General features: G+C 57.8%; 1 protein-coding gene across 1 annotated transcript in view; it reads left to right on the top strand.

The window, feature by feature from the left end:
* Positions 1-8872: 8872 nt before the first annotated feature.
* Positions 8873-17581, top strand: part of LMOD1 (leiomodin 1) — a 34305-nt gene continuing 25596 nt past the window's right edge. The window contains exon 1 of the mRNA XM_055319188.1: positions 8873-9324. Coding sequence (XP_055175163.1) covers positions 9064-9324 — 261 coding nt within the window. The 5' untranslated portion in view covers positions 8873-9063. The remainder of the gene's footprint in view (positions 9325-17581) is intronic.

Here is a 17581-nt window from a genome sequence, read left to right as displayed (position 1 = left end):
CCAAAAGAGACGTACAGATGGCTACACTGAAGATGCTCAACATCGCTCATCATTAGGAAAATGCAAATCAATAATGAGATACCACCTTCTTTTTTTTTTTTTTAAGATTCTATTTATTTACTCATGAGAGACACAGAGAGAAAGGCAGAGACACAGGCAGAGGGATAAGCAGGCTCCATGCAGGGAGCCCAGTGCAGGGCTCGATCCCGGGACCACGGGATCACGCCCTGGGCTGAAGGTGGTGCTAAACCGCTGGGCCGGGATCCCTGGGTGGTGCAGCGGTTTGGCGCCTGCCTTTGGCCCAGGGCGGGATCCTGGAGACCCGGGATCGAATCCCACATCGGGCTCCCGGTGCATGGAGCCTGCTTCTCCCTCTGCCTGTGTCTCTGCCTCTCTCTCTCTCTCTCTCTCTCTCTGTGTGTGTGTGTGTGACTATCATAAATAAATTTAAAAAAATTTAAAAAAAAAAACCCTTTCCTTTAAAAAAATAAAAAAATAAAAATAAATAAATAAACCGCTGGGCCACCCGGGCTGCCCGGAGCTACCACCTTCTATTTGTCAGAATGGCTACTACCAAATAGACAAGAAATAACAAGTACGTGGCAACAAGAGAACCATGGTGCGTCACTGGTGGGAACGTAAACTGGTGCAGCCAGTATGGAAAACAGTATGGAGGCTCCTTGAAAAATTAAAAATACAACTACCATAAAAAAATAAATAAAATAAAATATGTGTTTGTTTACTTAATGGGAAAAGTTAGTGCAGTCCATAGGGAACTGCAGTGAGCAGGGGGGTACCCACAGGGTCTTGAAAAATAAAGTAAGCAGATAACACTGAACCCCCCACTGAACTGAAGATCGTCGGTGACATGTTTCTTTATGTGAAAACAACAGTTCACTCTAGTCATCTGATTTGGATGTGTAAAGTCCAAGAAGTCTTTCTTTGGAATGTGACTGTAATTAAAAACCTTTAAATCTAATTAATTGTACAGGCTGAAGAGAGAATGTGGGAGATGGGCAACAAGAGTAGTCAGAGAGCAAGAATTTGATAGTTAGCACTCCAGGCCTACTGGGTATGAATATTTCAGTAACTAGAGATTGGCATTCTCATGGGGCAAAGATATTTTTTCCTGGTCTCACCAGGACCCAAGTGAAATACTCCTTAGCTCTAGCTACCTGTTTTGCGATTCGTCCATATTCATCCTGCAGCCTTCTGATTGTTATTTGGTTTCTGGATAGATGTTCCTTTAAGAGAGAATTTCCTGGCCTGTGCTCAAAACTATTCTTGCGCACGTGGTAGTGACACTAGTTTATGCATCTGCCTCCTGTGAGCTGGGTTCTTTCGAATCAAATCAATCGCCAGGGATGGTGATAATGCTTAGTTTGTGAGTTTGCAAAGCTGAGGGCCGGACTGTAGGCTGTGGTTACCCAGCTCACTTCATGCCAACAGTCCCTATCCGAGACTGAGTGAGTCTCGGGTCCTTGACCTTTTCTCAAGGACCCCTACTCCTCAAGGGATCCTTGAGAGAAGGTCAAAGACATGAAGGACTGATGGGAGAAAGGGTCCTTGAGGGGTCCCTCGCTGTTCTGAGAGGCGCTGCTCAGATGGCCAGCAAGTATTCTTAGACTTGTCACTCTTTGCTTTCTTTTAACTGCAACAGCTAACAGGGTATGTGTAATGGGATGTTTTTTGGCTGGGCCAGGCCTTGGGCTTAGTCTTTGTGGACTAGAGAAGAAAGATGTCACCCTCCCTAAAAAATATCCCTTTCCAATCTGAGTGAAGAAACATTTTGGAAGAAAAGAAGTAGATACTCCAATCTCCTCCTAGTGGGTCTGGAAGAAGCCTAAGGAACTGCCGTGGCCCTCACTGAAGGAATGGTCAAAGACATGAAGGAATGATGGGAGGAAGGAGAAGGGGGTCCTTGAGAAGGTCAAAGACATGAAGGAATGATGGGAGGAAGGAGAAGGGGGTCCTTGAGAGAAGGTCAAAGACATGAAGGACTGACGGGAGGAAGGAGTAGGGGGTCCTTGAGAGAAGGTCAAAGACATGAAGGAATGATGGGAGGAAGGAGTAGGGGGTCCTTGAGAAGGTCAAAGACATGAAGGACTGACGGGAGGAAGGAGTAGGGGGTCCTTGAGAGAAGGTCAAAGACATGAAGGACTGACGGGAGGAAGGAGTAGGGGGTCCTTGAGAGAAGGTCAAAGACATGAAGGACTGACGGGAGGAAGGACTAGGGGGTCCTTGAGAAGGTCAAAGACATGAAGGACTGATGGGAGGAAGGAGTAGGGGGTCCTTGAGAGAAGGTCAAAGACATGAAGGACTGATGGGAGGAAGGACTGGGGGGTCCTTGAGAAGGTCAAAGACATGAAGGACTGATGGGAGGAAGGAGAAGGGGGTCCTTGAGAAGGTCAAAGACATGAAGGAATGATGGGAGGAAGGAGAAGGGGGTCCTTGAGAGAAGGTCAAAGACATGAAGGAATGATGGGAGGAAGGAGAAGGGGGTCCTTGAGAAGGTCAAAGACATGAAGGAATGATGGGAGGAAGGAGAAGGGGGTCCTTGAGAGAAGGTCAAAGACATGAAGGAATGATGGGAGGAAGGAGAAGGGGGTCCTTGAGAGAAGGTCAAAGACATGAAGGACTGACGGGAGGAAGGAGTAGGGGGTCCTTGAGAGAAGGTCAAAGACATGAAGGACTGACGGGAGGAAGGACTAGGGGGTCCTTGAGAAGGTCAAAGACATGAAGGACTGATGGGAGGAAGGAGTAGGGGGTCCTTGAGAGAAGGTCAAAGACATGAAGGACTGATGGGAGGAAGGACTGGGGGGTCCTTGAGAAGGTCAAAGACATGAAGGACTGATGGGAGGAAGGAGAAGGGGGTCCTTGAGAAGGTCAAAGACATGAAGGAATGATGGGAGGAAGGAGAAGGGGGTCCTTGAGAGAAGGTCAAAGACATGAAGGAATGATGGGAGGAAGGAGAAGGGGGTCCTTGAGAAGGTCAAAGACATGAAGGACTGACGGGAGGAAGGAGAAGGGGTCCTTGAGAAGGTCAAAGACATGAAGGACTGACGGGAGGAAGGAGTAGGGGGTCCTTGAGAGAAAGTCAAAGACATGAAGGACTGATGGGAGGAAGGAGTAGGGGGTCCTTGAGAGAAAAGTCATAATAAAGGTGAGGGGATGGGATCCCTGAGTGGCTCAGCAGTTTGGTGCCTGCCTTTGGCTCAGGGCATGATCTGGGAGACCCAGGATCGAGTCCCACGTCGGGCTCCCTGCATGGAGCCTGCTTCTCCCTCTGCCTGTGTCTCTGCCTCTCTCTCTCTCTCTGTCTCTCATGAATAAATAAATAAAATATTAAAAAAAATAAAGGTGAGGGGAGTTTGAACTAGTGACTCAACACAGCGGGGTGTGTTGGTGAAAGTTAGTTCTCTGGGCCCCCTGGAGGCTGTTGCCGGAACCCCCTGTGATCCGAGTCCTCTGAGTATTGCTTTGGGGAAAATAGCTCCATGTAGAACTAAACAAACTGTGACTCTGGGGCCTGTTTTGCTGTGAGATTTTCCTATAAGAGGAACGAAGGTGAGCTCAAGGGGAGGAAGAAGGCAGAGAACGGGAGATCGTCCCTCACGCCTCAAGAAACCGCCTGGATGAAGTAGCCAAGTGTGGCAGGAGCAGTGGTGCCTTCTTTCCCACTCGGAAGTCATTACCCCACGATTAGTGATCCCCCACAGTCAGCTCTTATTCATCCTCCACTCTTGTACGGTCAGACCGTTCTTGGGGGGCGGGGCCCCTGATAAAGCCTAAGGTTGGCGAGGGGTGGCCGTTTGATAGATGCCGAGGGTGCGCGGGCAATGCTGAACCAAGAGAAACCAGAGGGAGTCTAACCCAAGCCAATTACAAGACCCTTACTCTGTGCTCAGGATTGTCCTTAGCTTTAGGGTTAGGGTGGAGAGAGGACACAAAATATCCAAAATATCGGCGTGCTTGCTGCCCTCAGGGTCCTCAATATGTATTTGGAGAGAAAGAATGCACTCTTGAGAAATAGTTGGGTCAAAATCATAAAAATGCCAACATGTGTGACACAACGAGGTAAGCGCTAGAGGCACTGGGAGGAGAGAGGGAGCCCCGGGGCCCGAGGGCGCTCACAAAATGTGCGTGACAAGCTGGCATTTAAGCCGCAGCCTGAGGAATGCTCAGATTTTGATCGGTGCAGAGAAAGTCGGGCCATAGAGGTAGAGGGGATGGCGGCAACTGCGCGTGGGCAGGACGGAACAGGCGCTGTCCCGGGCGGGGAGCTGGTCCCACGGCAGCGTAGAACGGCAAAGCGGCGAGAACGAAGCTGTATCAAGGGATCAAGCTGGGGCAGCCCGGGGGGGGGGGGGGGCTCAGCGCCAGGGCGTGATCCTGGAGACCCGGGATCGAGTCCCGCATCGGGCTCCCTGCATGGAGCCTGCTTCTCCCTCTGCCTGTGGCTCTGCCTCTCTGTGTGTGTCATGAATAAATAAATAAAATCTTTAAAAAAAAGGCGGGGGGGATCAAGTTCTAGGGCCGAAGACGTGGAGAATGACCAAGAAGCAAGATGGGAAGCGTAAACTGTGTCAGGAGGCTGCGCTTCCTGGATCTCACGCGTCCGTCCATACATCTAAGCGTTAAGAACTAACTTCCTTCAGACGCTCCTTTCAAGAATGTTCACAGAAGCCAACGGCCTCGGAGCGCTGGACGGGGACTTCCTCTGGAGCAGACCCGATTACAGGGTAACACAGGCAGGGATGTCTCCCTTCCCTCCTTGGACCAGATTTGTTTCCCTTCCAGGGTAGTGAAGACTTGCTGCAGCTTTATCTCCTTTATTAATACAGCTGAAGGACTTCATTCTAGAAGGATGCAGCGAGGTCATAGGGTGAGGAGCAGGCCTGAAATAGCTGCTGCGGGGAGTGTGCAAGAGAATAAACCACAAATGAGGAAAAGAACCAAGAATGCTTCTTTCCACACAGACCCAACCCATGGAGGAAGGGGGATGGACATTTTCAGAATGTGCACCTCCCAGTCACTCCGTACCTGCAGGCCTCCTGGACCTATGCAGGCCGAGCTGCACTGAGCCAGGGGTTAGGGGGGTCCTAAAGGGTTTTGTCTACCTCCGAGTCACAGGCCACGGATGCGGCTCCAAATGCCCAGTCCTGCCTGGTCCCGTCATTGAGAATCTCAAATTGGCGCGGACAAGTGAAGCTCACAGTAGAGCCGACTCTTGGGTTTAGGATCACAGTCTGTGACTGGCACCTCTCTGGTGGGCAGAGGATTCAGCCAGGGTGACGGTGGGGGGGGGGGGCAATCTCTTGTCTCTACCCTCTTGCCCTCCCCCTTGCTCTCAGGGGTAGGACATTCATCTGCGCTGCCTCAGAGCTCCCCGCTGCCCATCTCCACTCACGCCGGGGACTGCTGGACCAGGCCAGCATCTTGCTTCCAGAGACAAAGTCGGCTGCTCTCGAGAAACTTCCAGCTTCCCCTAGAAGAAGCGTGATTCCATATGGACTACCAGTATATTGAGTGCTGACAACGTGTCTGATGCCATTATGTGCGTAGCACGCATTATCTTATTTAATCTATTTAATAACTCTGTAACCCTGGGCAGTCGGGTCCTTTTTTTCTCTTTGGGCAGGTACTTTTATCTTTTATTTATTTTTGGGGGGGGGGGCAGGTACTTTTAATGTCTTCATTCCCCACTTGGGGCTCCTAAGGCTCAGAGAGGTCAAATAACTTACTGAAGGTCGCACATCTGAGATTTGAGCGCACGTCACTGGCCTCCAGAGCCCGTGGTCTTACCTGCTATACCATCCTGCCACCCTCTGCCCCTGCAGGTGGGCCTTTCCTGGTCATCCGGGCCAGGTAAGACCACCCTAAGCATCACTTACACTGGTTGCAGTTCCCTGTGTCCACTGCCACTACCACCACTGATTTGGCTAGGAGATTGGAGGCCTCCCTTCCTTCCTTCCTTTCCCCTCCGTTCTAGCACAGGGGAGAGGCTATGCCAGGATGCCCCGGCACGCGAGACGTAAATGTTTCAGGTGGAAGTGGATTCGAAGCCTGGACAATTCTTGCCGGCCGCCGAGTGGGTGGGCAGCGGTCCCTCACTGCAGGGGCTGGAGGAGCCCGTACTCCTGGGCTCTGGGCTCCTCGCCGCGAGGCCTTCAAGGGAAGACTCTCAGCCTCCGTGAGCCCACAGTCCCCGCGGCTCCAGGGAGCAGAACGCTTCAGGCGGAGTCGGAACAGAAAAGTGACCTGTTGTTTTTTTTTTTTAAGATGTTATTTATTTATTTTTGAGAGACACAGAGAGAAGCAGAAACACAGAGGGAGAAGCAGGTTCCCCACAAGGAGCCCGATGCGGGACTCGATCCGGGACTCCAGGATCATGCCCTGAGCCAAAGGCAGATGCCCAACCGCTGAGCCACCCAGGCGTCCCAGGGACCTGTTTTGAATTGCGGGCCCCGAGGCAGCGAGACGCGAGGGTTTACGTGCAGGAGCACTGGCTAGGAGGCCCTGAGTCCCGCCTTGAGGTTTGGAGGTGGTGGATTTATTTTCTGAAGAGACCACTGGACCCAGAGGGAAGGTCACGTCGGCCACATGGTACAAAGAAGGCTGCCCCCGGGGACGGAAGGCGGCTATTTGCAGTCAGGCCCTGATTGCTTTTTGGGGGAGGAGTGAACATTATTGGCAAAAAGCCTAAGAAAGAAAAATCTTTGGAAGCTGGAAAGAGAGCTGCTTTTAGTGGACTGGGGACTAGAGGTTGGCCAAGGCGGCTCCAGAGCCAGGGATCCCAGAAGATGATGCCTCTTCCAGAAAGTTCCTGCCAGAGAAGAGAGTGAAGACTGAGTGGCCCAAGGTGGGGTTGGGCTAGAGGCTTGTTGGCAGGTGCAGGACGCATCCCTTCCACCCGACGTATCAAACTGGAGCCCGGTTCAGGCCAGCTCAGGTCCTCTGTCGTACCCCCTGGGCTGCCCACCCTGCCTGCTCCCTGCAAAACTACCGCGTCCTCAGTTGGACTCTTAACTTAAATTGCTTGCACCTGTCTTGCTTTACTTTGCCTTATAGTATAATTCATTTTTGCGCCATAAATCATACATTTTTTAAAATTATACATTTTCAAGAGAATAAGCGTGTTGTAATTATTTCTGTATCTCTCACGCCTTAGCGCCTGGCAGGCTGTATATACGCGGCAGTGGCTAAGTAATGCGTGAGTGAGAACCAGGTGAGGAAGGGGGCGTGTGTGTTGAAGGTACTTACGGCTGAAGGAGAGAAAGAGAAAGATGGGAGAAGAGGTGGGGGGGTGGGGAGAAGACAGGAACCCAGGAAGCGAGGCAATAAATAATCGTAAATAACTGGGTAAAAGATTACAATAACTGCCAATAATCGTTGTGTGTTTGCCACGTACCAGGTATAGCAGCTGCCTGGTTCACGTGCATGTTTGAACCTGAGGTTCCCAACAATCTTACAAGGTTGGTACCTTGGGGGCGCCTGGGTGGCTCAGCGGTGGAGCGTCCACCTGCGGCTCAGGCCGTGACCCCGGGGTCCCGGGATCGAGTCCCGCATCGGGCTCCCGGCATGAGGCCTGCTTCTCCCTCTGCCTGTGTCTCTGCCTCTCTCTCTCTGTGTCTCTAATAAATAAATAAAAAACCTTTTAAAAAATAAAGATTAAAAAAAAATAAAAAGGACAGCCCCCAGGATTGTCCAAGCCCTTCCTCTTGGGGCCACCGGCCTCGCCTCTGCACCCCGGTCCTGCCGGGCACTGCCATCCCCTCCTCAGCCTTCACCTAAAGCTGGACTAGTGGGCGTTAAATGCAGGGCCAAGTTTTTGTCCCAGACGATCCCTGGACTCAGCAGATGCTGATCAGGTGACTGTCTCTCTCTGGCTTAGGATGGAAAGACGCCAGGAAAGATCGAAGCATCTACCCTGATGGGTTACACCAGGGCTTCTAGAAGGGATTTTGTGGCAGGAGCGGGGGGGCAGGAGATTGGGTGTCTCTGTGCCTTGTGCAGGCGGCATGATGGATGAGCCGTGGAAAGCCCTCGGATGAAACATGCCAGACCCGCTGCAATAGTATCCCTCCCAACAGCCCAGAATTATATTTCCCTGAAGACACCCTCAGTCGTGCTCTGGATTTATACGTGGGTGGCCACCTGCCGGAGCCGCCTCGGTGCTCCCAGAGGTCTGGGTACAGATGCCCAGCAAAGGAAGGTGCAGAGGGGACGGAGGGAGGTCTGAACCCCCTTCCCAAGGGCCTTGGCACTTCACGGAAAGGGAAGGGGTCCTTTAAGGGTTGCCCGGCTGTGCAGGTCCTGCTCCCCCCCGCCCCCCCCCGCCCAGCCGCTGGGTTCAATCTGGGCACACGGGGAACGTTTATTTTCTCTGTCAAGAAGAGGCTGCGCCCCCGGGTTCCCCCTCACAGACCGAGGGGGTGGGTGGGAATCACGCTCCCCTTCGTGTGCCTGTAGACAACGGGATACAATAGCAGGGCCCGAGGCCCACGCAGACCCCGCGACGTCCCCGCAGGACAGAGAAGCCCGAGGCTGGCGGGGCTCCCCCGGCCGCCCGCCCCGCCCCGGCCGCCCTGCTCTCCTGGCTCCCCGGCCCTCGGCCAACCTCTGCATTTTTGTATCTTTTTCTCATTGCGTGGCCCCCTTGTCTTTAAAAGGCTAAATGCTCGGTACTAAATTTGGTCACACAGAGCTCCAAGATTCCCTGGAATGTCCTCAAGTTTCAAACAGCTCTGACAGCAAGGCCGGCCCGCCCCTTCGTGGGGATTGGCTCGTGCCCTCCGGGCCCGCGGTCGTCGAGCCCTATTGGCCGCTGGGTCCCCCGCCAGGGTCCCCTCCCGGGTCCCCTCCCGGCTCCCGAGCCAGCCTGCAGTTACCACTTGGGCACCGGTGGCACCGCAGGGCAGGCCGGAGGAGCCCGTCCTCGACCAGCCGGGGGTCTGCTCCCAAGCCCGTCGGCTCCCCCCGGACCAGCCGGTGCCCCGCGGCCCTCCAGGCCCCCCCTTCCCCGCGGCCCTCCAGGCCCCCCGCGGCCCCGCATCAGCCGAGATGTCTAAGGTGGCCAAGTACCGCCGGCAGGTGAGCGAGGACCCCGACATCGACAGCCTGCTGTCCACGCTGTCCCCCGAGGAGATGGAGGAGCTGGAGAAGGAGCTGGACGCGGCGGACCCGGACGGGAGCATCCCTGTGGGGCTGCGGCAGAGAAACCAGACGGAGAAGCCGGCCACGGGCATGTACAACCGGGAGGCTATGCTCAACTTCTGCGAGAAGGAGACCAAGAAACTTATTCAGAGGGAGCTGTCCGTGGACGTGAGTGAGCGGCTGCGGGAGGGGGGGCGGCGGGGGGCCGGGGGAGCCGGGGGGACCCCACCCCGCGCCCACGTCGCCTCTGGCAAAGATGTCAGGCTGCCCGCTGGCGCCTGCTGAGCGGGAGGGTGAGACCCCCCGCAGAGCCGGCGGGTTGGCGGCCTCAGCATCCCCCCTGGAGCGGGACCTGGAGAAGGGCCTCGAGGCTCGTGTCAGGCTGACCCCGTCCTCCTCCCCCAGCGCTTCCCCCTCCGCGTGCATCTCACCCCTTGTGTGTCTGGGGGGCAGTTGGGGGCTGAGGGTGGAATGATGCTCGCAGGCCTTGGCGGCCACCCCAGGGAGGACAGCCGGCCCTCGGCTGTGCGGGCAGCTGCGGCACACGGACCGTCGGAGGAGGCGGAGCGGGGGGCAGGTGGGCTTGCCAAAGTGGGTGACGGGCGTCAGGGCTCCACGAGGCGGAAATGCGCCTTAAGCTGCCGCCTCAGCTTCCCTGCCGGGGAAGTTGGGGTTTGCACTTCCTGGGGAGCATCCCCTCCGCCCTTTGGTACCGAGCCCTTTGGCAAGCCAGCCCGGCCCTTCAGCTCGGGGGTAAAGATCCTCGCCAGCAGGGTTTTGCCCCAGGAGGGCACAGAGGAGGGGCGAGGCGAGGAGCCCGTTCTGGAAACCTCTGCCCACAGGAGGCGGGGCTGAAGAACGCTTTCTGCTTTCCTGGGTTGGGCTGGAGGGGTTCCTTTCCCACCATGTGTTCATCTGCGGGTTTTCGTGGGGCAGCCTCGCCTGCCCCCCGAGTGTGAGCCGTAGAGCCCCTTGTCCCGGCGCAGGCTCAGCAGGGAGCGTCTACGCGGCCGGGACCGTGTCCCTCCCGGGGATTCTCGCATCAGATAGTTCAGCCTGGACTCTCGTCCTTTGTTCCACTCCTGCGGAGACCAAGGCCCAGAGCGTCCGGTGACGCGTCCATTCCCACAGAGGAAGAGAGAGAGGCCAGCCTCGCCCTGGACCTCCTGTGGCCCGCCCAGCCGGGTAGGAGACGGGGGCGGCACAGGTCGCAGAGCCCGTCCGCTGGGGGAAGGGAGGTGGGGCGCCTGGGGCCCTGTGTGCGGCCCTGACCCCCCCCACACACCCGGCCGGTGTTTAAGGCTTCACCAAGGAGTTGAAAGTGAGGGGAGTGGGAAGGCTCATAAACCCGTTACCCCGTGGGCAAGGTGAGTGCCCGGGACGCGGCGTGGACACCGATGAGCAAATCTAGAAGGTGGAGAGGACACAGGGGGCTCGCAGCCAGGGCCTGCGGCTTCGAGGCAGCCATCAGGACACGTAGGGGGGCCCTGAAGCACCCGAGGCCTCGGCCTCCCTGCAGGCGCCCCACTGCGGCCCCGACTCTCAGTCTGGAGCCCGGCCCTCCTCTTCCCTACTGCTGGTCCCGGCCTGTGCCCAGGGGCATCTGGTGGGCAGAAAGACCCTCCTGGGGCTGAAGGCAAATGCAGAGCATCCTTAATCCCCAGTGAAATACTTAGGCCAAGGGGACTGTGGGGACCGTGGGGACCGTGGGGACCGTGGGGACCTGATTCTCGTGCTTCTGGAAACTGAATTCTCTAAAGGCCTTGTCCTCCGCCGACTGAAACCCGGGTGAGCTTCACCTGCCCGCGCCGCCCCCCCCACCCCGCCGGGGCGCACTTGGTTCTGCCCACGGAGCCGCGCCAGGGCAGGGAGGGTGGGCGCGCGTGAGCGTCCTTGGTGTGGGAAGACGGCCTCAGGGCCGTCCCTGCCCTGTCCAGACAGGCTGTCCCCTCCCTTCCCCATCCAGCCCGAGGGCGGGTGGGGGCAGCGAGGCGGGAGGTCAGGGCCGTGACAGAGCCACGGACCTCATCTCTGGAATCTGGGTGAATGGCAGGACGCCCGCTGCCCTTCCCATTGGCGAGCTGGGGTCGCTGGGGGCGAGGCCCGCCTTCCTCTGCGTCCCCTGCAAGCTACCTGGTGACTCGCCCCCTCGGCCACACGGTGCCCAGCCCGGGATTGTCGCAGCAACGGAGGGACAACGGTGCGAGGCAATGGCCTTGGCACATAATAAACGAGCCCTAAGTGGAGGCCGTGAAAGGACCACTCGTTTCTCCGCCCGCCCAGCCCTCCCTCCTCAGTCCCTGCAGAGGGCTGAGCAGTCAAGCCCGCCACTCAAGGCGGGGCCGGGAGGGGCAGCAGCTCCAGGAGGGGCTCCAGGCTGGGCGGCTGCAGCTCCCACTGACAGGGGCCCTTGCTCCCTGCGAGGACCCGGGGCGTAGACCGGCTCTAGGAAGTGTAGCCAGATGAGCGTATACCGAGAACCTTCTAGATGCACGTGCTCACCCCTTCCTTTATTTAAGCCTCCCCCTTGTTGGGAGATGGGTGTTCTAATCCCCATGGCACAGAGCAGGAAACTGAGGCCCAGAGAAGCTGAGTAACTGCCCTAGGCTCACGCAGCATCCCGCGTGAAGCCAGCTGGGCTTCGAGGACGCTGCTTCCTCCTCCCTGCCTCCGAGCGTGCAAACCAGGGCAGCAACCCGGGCCCGTCCTGAAGAGCCGATCATCCAGTTAGGATCACAAGACACACACGAGCAGAACCACCGCAGAGCTGGGACAGGCTCGGGCGCCGTCCCAGGAGCAGCAGGCGCCCACGGGGTCTCGCTGGCCGAGTCGTCATCCTGCCCCCAGGACTAGGAGCATCCATATGAGGACCACGGGTGGACAGGTGGGGCGATGGTATTGGGGCATACTCTTAAAGTTAGCCTTGCCTTTTAGACACAAATACTGAAATATTTATGGGGAAAAGTGATAGGATTAGGGGATTTGCTTTAGCACAAGGTGGACACGGGGACTGAGGAGGGAGATGGATGAGATGGGATTGCCCGCCGCTGACAGCTGTTGAGGCTGGAGGGTGGCTGTGCCGCGTCCCCATCACACGGTTCTCTCTCCTTTTGTGCATACGTTTGACGTTTCCCACAACAACGTGTTGGGCTGTTTTTTTTTTTAGACAGAAACTGAGAGTGGAAGGCAGGCCCAGTTTGGGTCCTAGGCTCTGGTTTCTCCGGGGGGGTTGGGGGTCCCCAAGATTCATACTCCGGCTACCGTGCCAGGTGGGTGTCGAGGGTGGAAGGGGCGTCAGGTGGCTTCTCCGTCAGTGGCGAGAACACTCCGGGGCCGGCCTGGGTTGGTTTGTCCCATCCCTCATGAGTATTTCTCCCCCCTACTCACCCCCGTGCCTCCTCCGGGTCGCAGGTGCCACTCCTGACTGCAGGGCAAGGTCGGGCTCCGTGTCTGGTCTGAGCGTTCCCGTGCCCCTCGGCACCAACCCACCCCGTTTTCTTGCCTCCCTCCCTCCCTCCCTCCTCCCTCCCTCGCCAGCCTGTGTGATTCTGCAGGACAAGCGCTGACCTGGGGCCTGGCCCAAGGTGGGCCCTCCGCCTCTGTTTGTTGAATGAACCTTAGGAGTGGGAGCTGGGGCTCAGCAGGACTGACCCCTGGCTTCCCTCCCTCCCTTTGAAGGGGCAGCCCTGTCAGCCTGGGCCCCCGGGGACTCGCCTGCTGCTCAGGTGGAAGACAAAGCCCCGGGCAGGTGTGTGGCCAACAGTTCAGTGAAACCCTTGTGCGCGGCTCAGGTTTCAGGAACCTGATCCCAGCAGGTCAACTCGTGTGTTCTCTTTCCTTCCCAAGTGGGAAAGAAAATCTGCAGCCTGCCTCCCCTGTCCTTCTCCCTGGCATTACCAGGGGCCGGGATTAGCACCTCCACGCAGCCAGCAGCAGGCGCAGCTGAACCAGGGGCGGAGGAAGCTCTTTGAGGTTCTCCCTTGAGGGGCTAACCAGAAGCACCCCACGAGCCGGTCGCCCAGCCTCCTGACCTGCCCCTCGGGCCTCGGGCTCACGCAGCCGCTCCCCTCCCACCCAGGCTCCGTTCGTGGCCCAGTGTCCACGGCCCCTCTGCAGGGACGGGGATGCCGGGCGGCCCGAGGCCGGCAGCACGAGCCCTCAGTTTGCCCTTTGCAGAGGGCTGGGCCCTATCAGGAGTGCACTGGGCAGCACGACTCAACGATTAAGGAGATTAACCCCGACTGGTACACACCCGAAATAGCCCTGGAGGCTGGGGCGGAGAGGGCAGCAGAGGTGATGGGGCCCGTGGACCTGGGGAGGCAACAGCAGGCAGCCAGTGAGGGTTAGACAAGTTGAAAAATCTCTCCCGGGAGGTGGAAGGTGCCTCCTTCCAGAGTTTGAAAACGCAGCTCCGCGATCTCTTAAACAAGTGGTAGGATCCACAGGTGCTTGTTTCATTGTTGTCCTTGCTCCTGTCTTATACGTTTTCCTCTGTGCGTGTGCGGCGTTGGATTCGATGGACTGTAAGCCCCGAGGCCCCAGCACCCGCTCCCACGTCGGCGCCACCCGTCCCTGGTGCCCGCGGGGATGAGCTCGGGCAGAGGGAGCGTGGATGAGCCTGGCAGGAGGGGGGGGGCACACAGGGCCGAGGAGGAGATGCAGAAATGAAGCGGCCCCCGGGGCGCAGGGGGTGCGATGGTGGAGGGGGGGTATGAGCCCACGGAGCAGGGGGAGATTTCTCCTGGCGTCTGGCGGGCTGGGGGCTCCCGGGTGTCCGCGCCGAGGCGGGGAGAGCCTATGTGAGCAGACACCCGGGCTGGAGTCAGGTCCTCATCCCACCCGGCTCCCCTCCCCCAGCCTCTCCTTCCACCCAAGGGACGCAGTACCTGTCTCAGACGTGCCGGCCAACGGCCAGGTGGGGAGCTAGAGCATCCTGCGCCGACCCTTCCAGACCTTTCCAGGTCGGGCCGTGCCCTCTGGTTTATCAGACCTCTTGGGGCATAACCGGCAAAGAAGGGGTCTGGGCTCGAGTATCCGTTCCCCTACGGGCTCCCTTCACCCCGGGCGGGGAGGGGAACAGAAAGCCCGTGGGTGTTGGAAGCCGGCAGGGCCAGGTCTCAACCTGCTCGTGCGCCTGCCGGGGCCCTGGGCCAGCGGCGCTGCCACTGCTCTCTGGTCACTGAGCTTCCAGGAGGAAGACGGCAGCGCCTCCAAGGGCTGTGGCGAGGACGAGGTTGGCCGAGGCGCATCGTGGGCGCTCCCCTCCCCTAAGCCCTGCAGACTGTATACCTGTGGAGATGCCAAATCGACCTTTTGGGTTTGTTTGTTCATCTTTAATGAGATCAAGAGACAACCTGTCAGCAGGAGTGAGGAAATGGCAGAAACGAGGCAGAGAGGCAGGCAGCTAGCTTCAGGGAAAGGCAGCGGGTTTAGTTACTTCCTGCCTGGCCCCTTTCTCTTGATTTCTTTTTTTTTTTTTTTAAGACTTTTTAAAAAATTATTTGAGAGAGAGAAAGCATGAGCATGAAAGAGAACGAGCAGGAGCAAGGGGGAGGGTAGACGGAAAACAGACTCCCCAATGAGCAGGGAGCCCAATGTGGGGCTTGATCCCAGGATCCCAGGCCCCTAGGACCGTGACCTGAGTGACCCCGGGCCCCTAGGACCTTGACCTGAGTGACCCCGGGCCCCTAGGACCTTGACCTGAGCGACCCTGGGCCCCCAGGACCTTGACCTGAGTGACCCCGGGCCCCTAGGACCTTGAACTGAGTGACCCCAGGCCCCTAGGACCCTGACCTGAGCAATCCTAGGCCTCTAGGACTGTGACATGAGCCAAAGGCAGATGCCTCACCGACCAAGCCACCCGGCACCCCCTTGCCTTGATTCCTCTGAGCCCACTTTATTTTACGCCCCAGGCTCTAGTGGCCCCCTCGGTGGCTGAGTTGGAAACACAGAGTAGGAGCTAAAGGGAGATGGAGGGGAGGTTCAGGACTGGTGAATTCTCCTTGTCTGCAGCTTCCACGAGCTCAGAAAAGCCTAGGCCACTTCAGACAAAGTTGGCTCCACCTGTCCCTGGGGTCGGCTGTAGGGACGGCCAGCAGGGTTGGCGGGGTGCTGCTCAGGGCAGCCAGGCCTCCTGCTCCCTCACACCCCCACCCCTCACCTGCCCTCCCAGGTGAAGGACCCACGGGCTCTGCAAGTGGTCACGTCCTCGGCCCCGACTTCTGGATCAGGCCAGCGGGGCCAGCAGAGCCAGGTGGAGCATCCCAGGGGCAGACCTTCCAGGGAAGCTCTGGGTGCGGAATGTATGGAGTCGGCGCACAGCATAGGGTCTTCACAGACCAGCTGGACTTGGGTTCAGATCCTGCTCTGCTGGTTGCTGGCTGCGGGACCGGAACAAATTGCTTTACCTCTCTGAGCCTGAGTTTCCCCATCTTTAAAATGGAAATAACAGGGATCCCTGGGTGGCGCAGCGGTTTGGCGCCTGCCTTTGGCCCAGGGCGCGATCCTGGAGACCCGGGATCGAGTCCCGCGTCGGGCTCCCGGTGCATGGAGCCTGCTTCTCCCTCTGCCTGTGTCTCTGCCTCTCTCTCTCTCTGTATGACTATCGTAAATAAAAAAAAAAAATGGAAACAACACCTAGTCATAGGTTAGCTGTGAGGTTTTAGCAAAATCATATAAATCATATGCATAAAGCAGGTGGCGAGCGCGGGGTTGGAAGCCCCGTAGTGAGGGCCCCTACATGTGACTTCCTCCCTTCCTCCACCGCTCTCCCCTCCACCCGTTCCCGTTCTCAGCATTCTTTTCATAGGCAGGATTTAGGAAATATGTTTTATATCTACAAGGAGGGAGGAGGACTCCATTAGATCATCAATCCTTCGACTATTAGGAGTTTCTATTATACGAGGTGCTTTCCGAATGCTGGCACAGGGCACTGAACAAGACAGACGGGGTCCTTGCCCTCGTGGCGCTTCTATTCCAATGGGTGAGCCGGAGAACCCGTTTACCTAAATAGATCGCATATGACACATGCACATCACGTATGACACACATGCTACACACATATAAAGGGAAGAATGCACTTCCAGGAAAGGGTCCATGATGATTTCCCATAAGGTGGTCAGGGAAGACCTCGCCCAAGAGGTGACAAAGGAGCCGGCCAACGGGAAGGTCTGGGGGAAGCTTTCCAGGCGGAGGGAACAGCAAGCAGAAAGGCCCGGGTAGGGGAGCAGGTTTAGTGTGTCAGAGGAAACGCCAGGCCCGTGTAACAGGAGCAGGGTGCGCGAGGGGCGGGGGGTGGAGGTTGGAGGAGATAAGGCCCCGGAAGTAAGCGGGATTCAGATAATGAAGGGACCTTATGGCTCAGCAGAGGGAGTTTTTATTCCAAGTGCAGTGAGACGTCGCCGGAGGGTTTTGAGCAGGGGAGAGAGGTGACGCGATCGAGGTTCCTAAAAGGATCCGTCGCTGTGCCGGCTCTAGATCTAGACGTAGGAGGGCAAGGGGGTGGGGAGAAGGGAGAGCAGCTGGAAGGGTACGAGGGTACCAAGCTCCGGCAAGAGGCCACGGGGCCAGATCTAGGGAACACCCGGAGTGTGGACTCCCGGGGGAAGAGCAGTGGGCGCGGCCGGGCCTGCCTCAGCTACCCGCTAGGTTTGAGGCGTCCGCGGAAGCAGGCCACAGCAGAAGAGGGGTGGTGTTGAGGAGATCAAGAGCTCTGGTCTGAACAGGTTAGGCTCGTGGTGCTTGGGGGACGGCCGAGAGCAAGTGGAGCTCCGCGTGCAGCCCCAGGGCCGCTAGTGTGCAGGTGAACCTTAAACCCGGAGCCTGGAAGAGCTCCCGTGGGGAAGCCGGAGGACAAGAGCAGAGGCCCGGGCCCAGGCCCTCCGTTCCCCCAGTTCCCCCATCGTTAGGCCCTGGGAGCCGAGACGCGGCCAGCGAGGAGGGAGACAGGTGGGGGGACGCTCGGAGCCGCTTCACAGGAGCAAGTGGCCGGGGGCTGAAGCCGGGAGACTTACGAGCTGTCACCGTCGTGGTCATCAGAGGTTAAATGTCGGGTCACAAGGAAAATGCTCAGTGCTCCGTGGGTGAGGTCGAGAAAACACGGAAACACTTCCGGATCCGAGCTCCGGCCCGCGGACCGTCCCCAGACGACAGCCAGCTCCGAGCTGCTCGGAAATCCGGCAGATTTTCACCTCGGGTGCAGCCATCTTCTGTCCCCGGGGCCACCCGTGCCCAGGGAGCAGGGGGGAGCACTCGGGGCCTCCCCGGGCCGCGGCTGAGGCTGGCCCACGCGGGTGGGGTTCGCGAGGCGGGCGGGGGGCACCGGGCAGTGGGGCGGACTGTGCGCTCGCTGTGAGCCTCCGATGAGCATTAATTTTTAAAAATTAAAATTTTGATTTTGATTTTTAAAAATTTAAAAAGGATTTTA

Source organism: Nyctereutes procyonoides, unplaced genomic scaffold, assembly GCF_905146905.1.
Source record: "Nyctereutes procyonoides isolate TBG_1078 unplaced genomic scaffold, NYPRO_anot_genome, whole genome shotgun sequence".
Taxonomy (NCBI): domain Eukaryota; kingdom Metazoa; phylum Chordata; class Mammalia; order Carnivora; family Canidae; genus Nyctereutes; species Nyctereutes procyonoides.
This window is presented reverse-complemented; position numbering and strand designations above follow the sequence as displayed.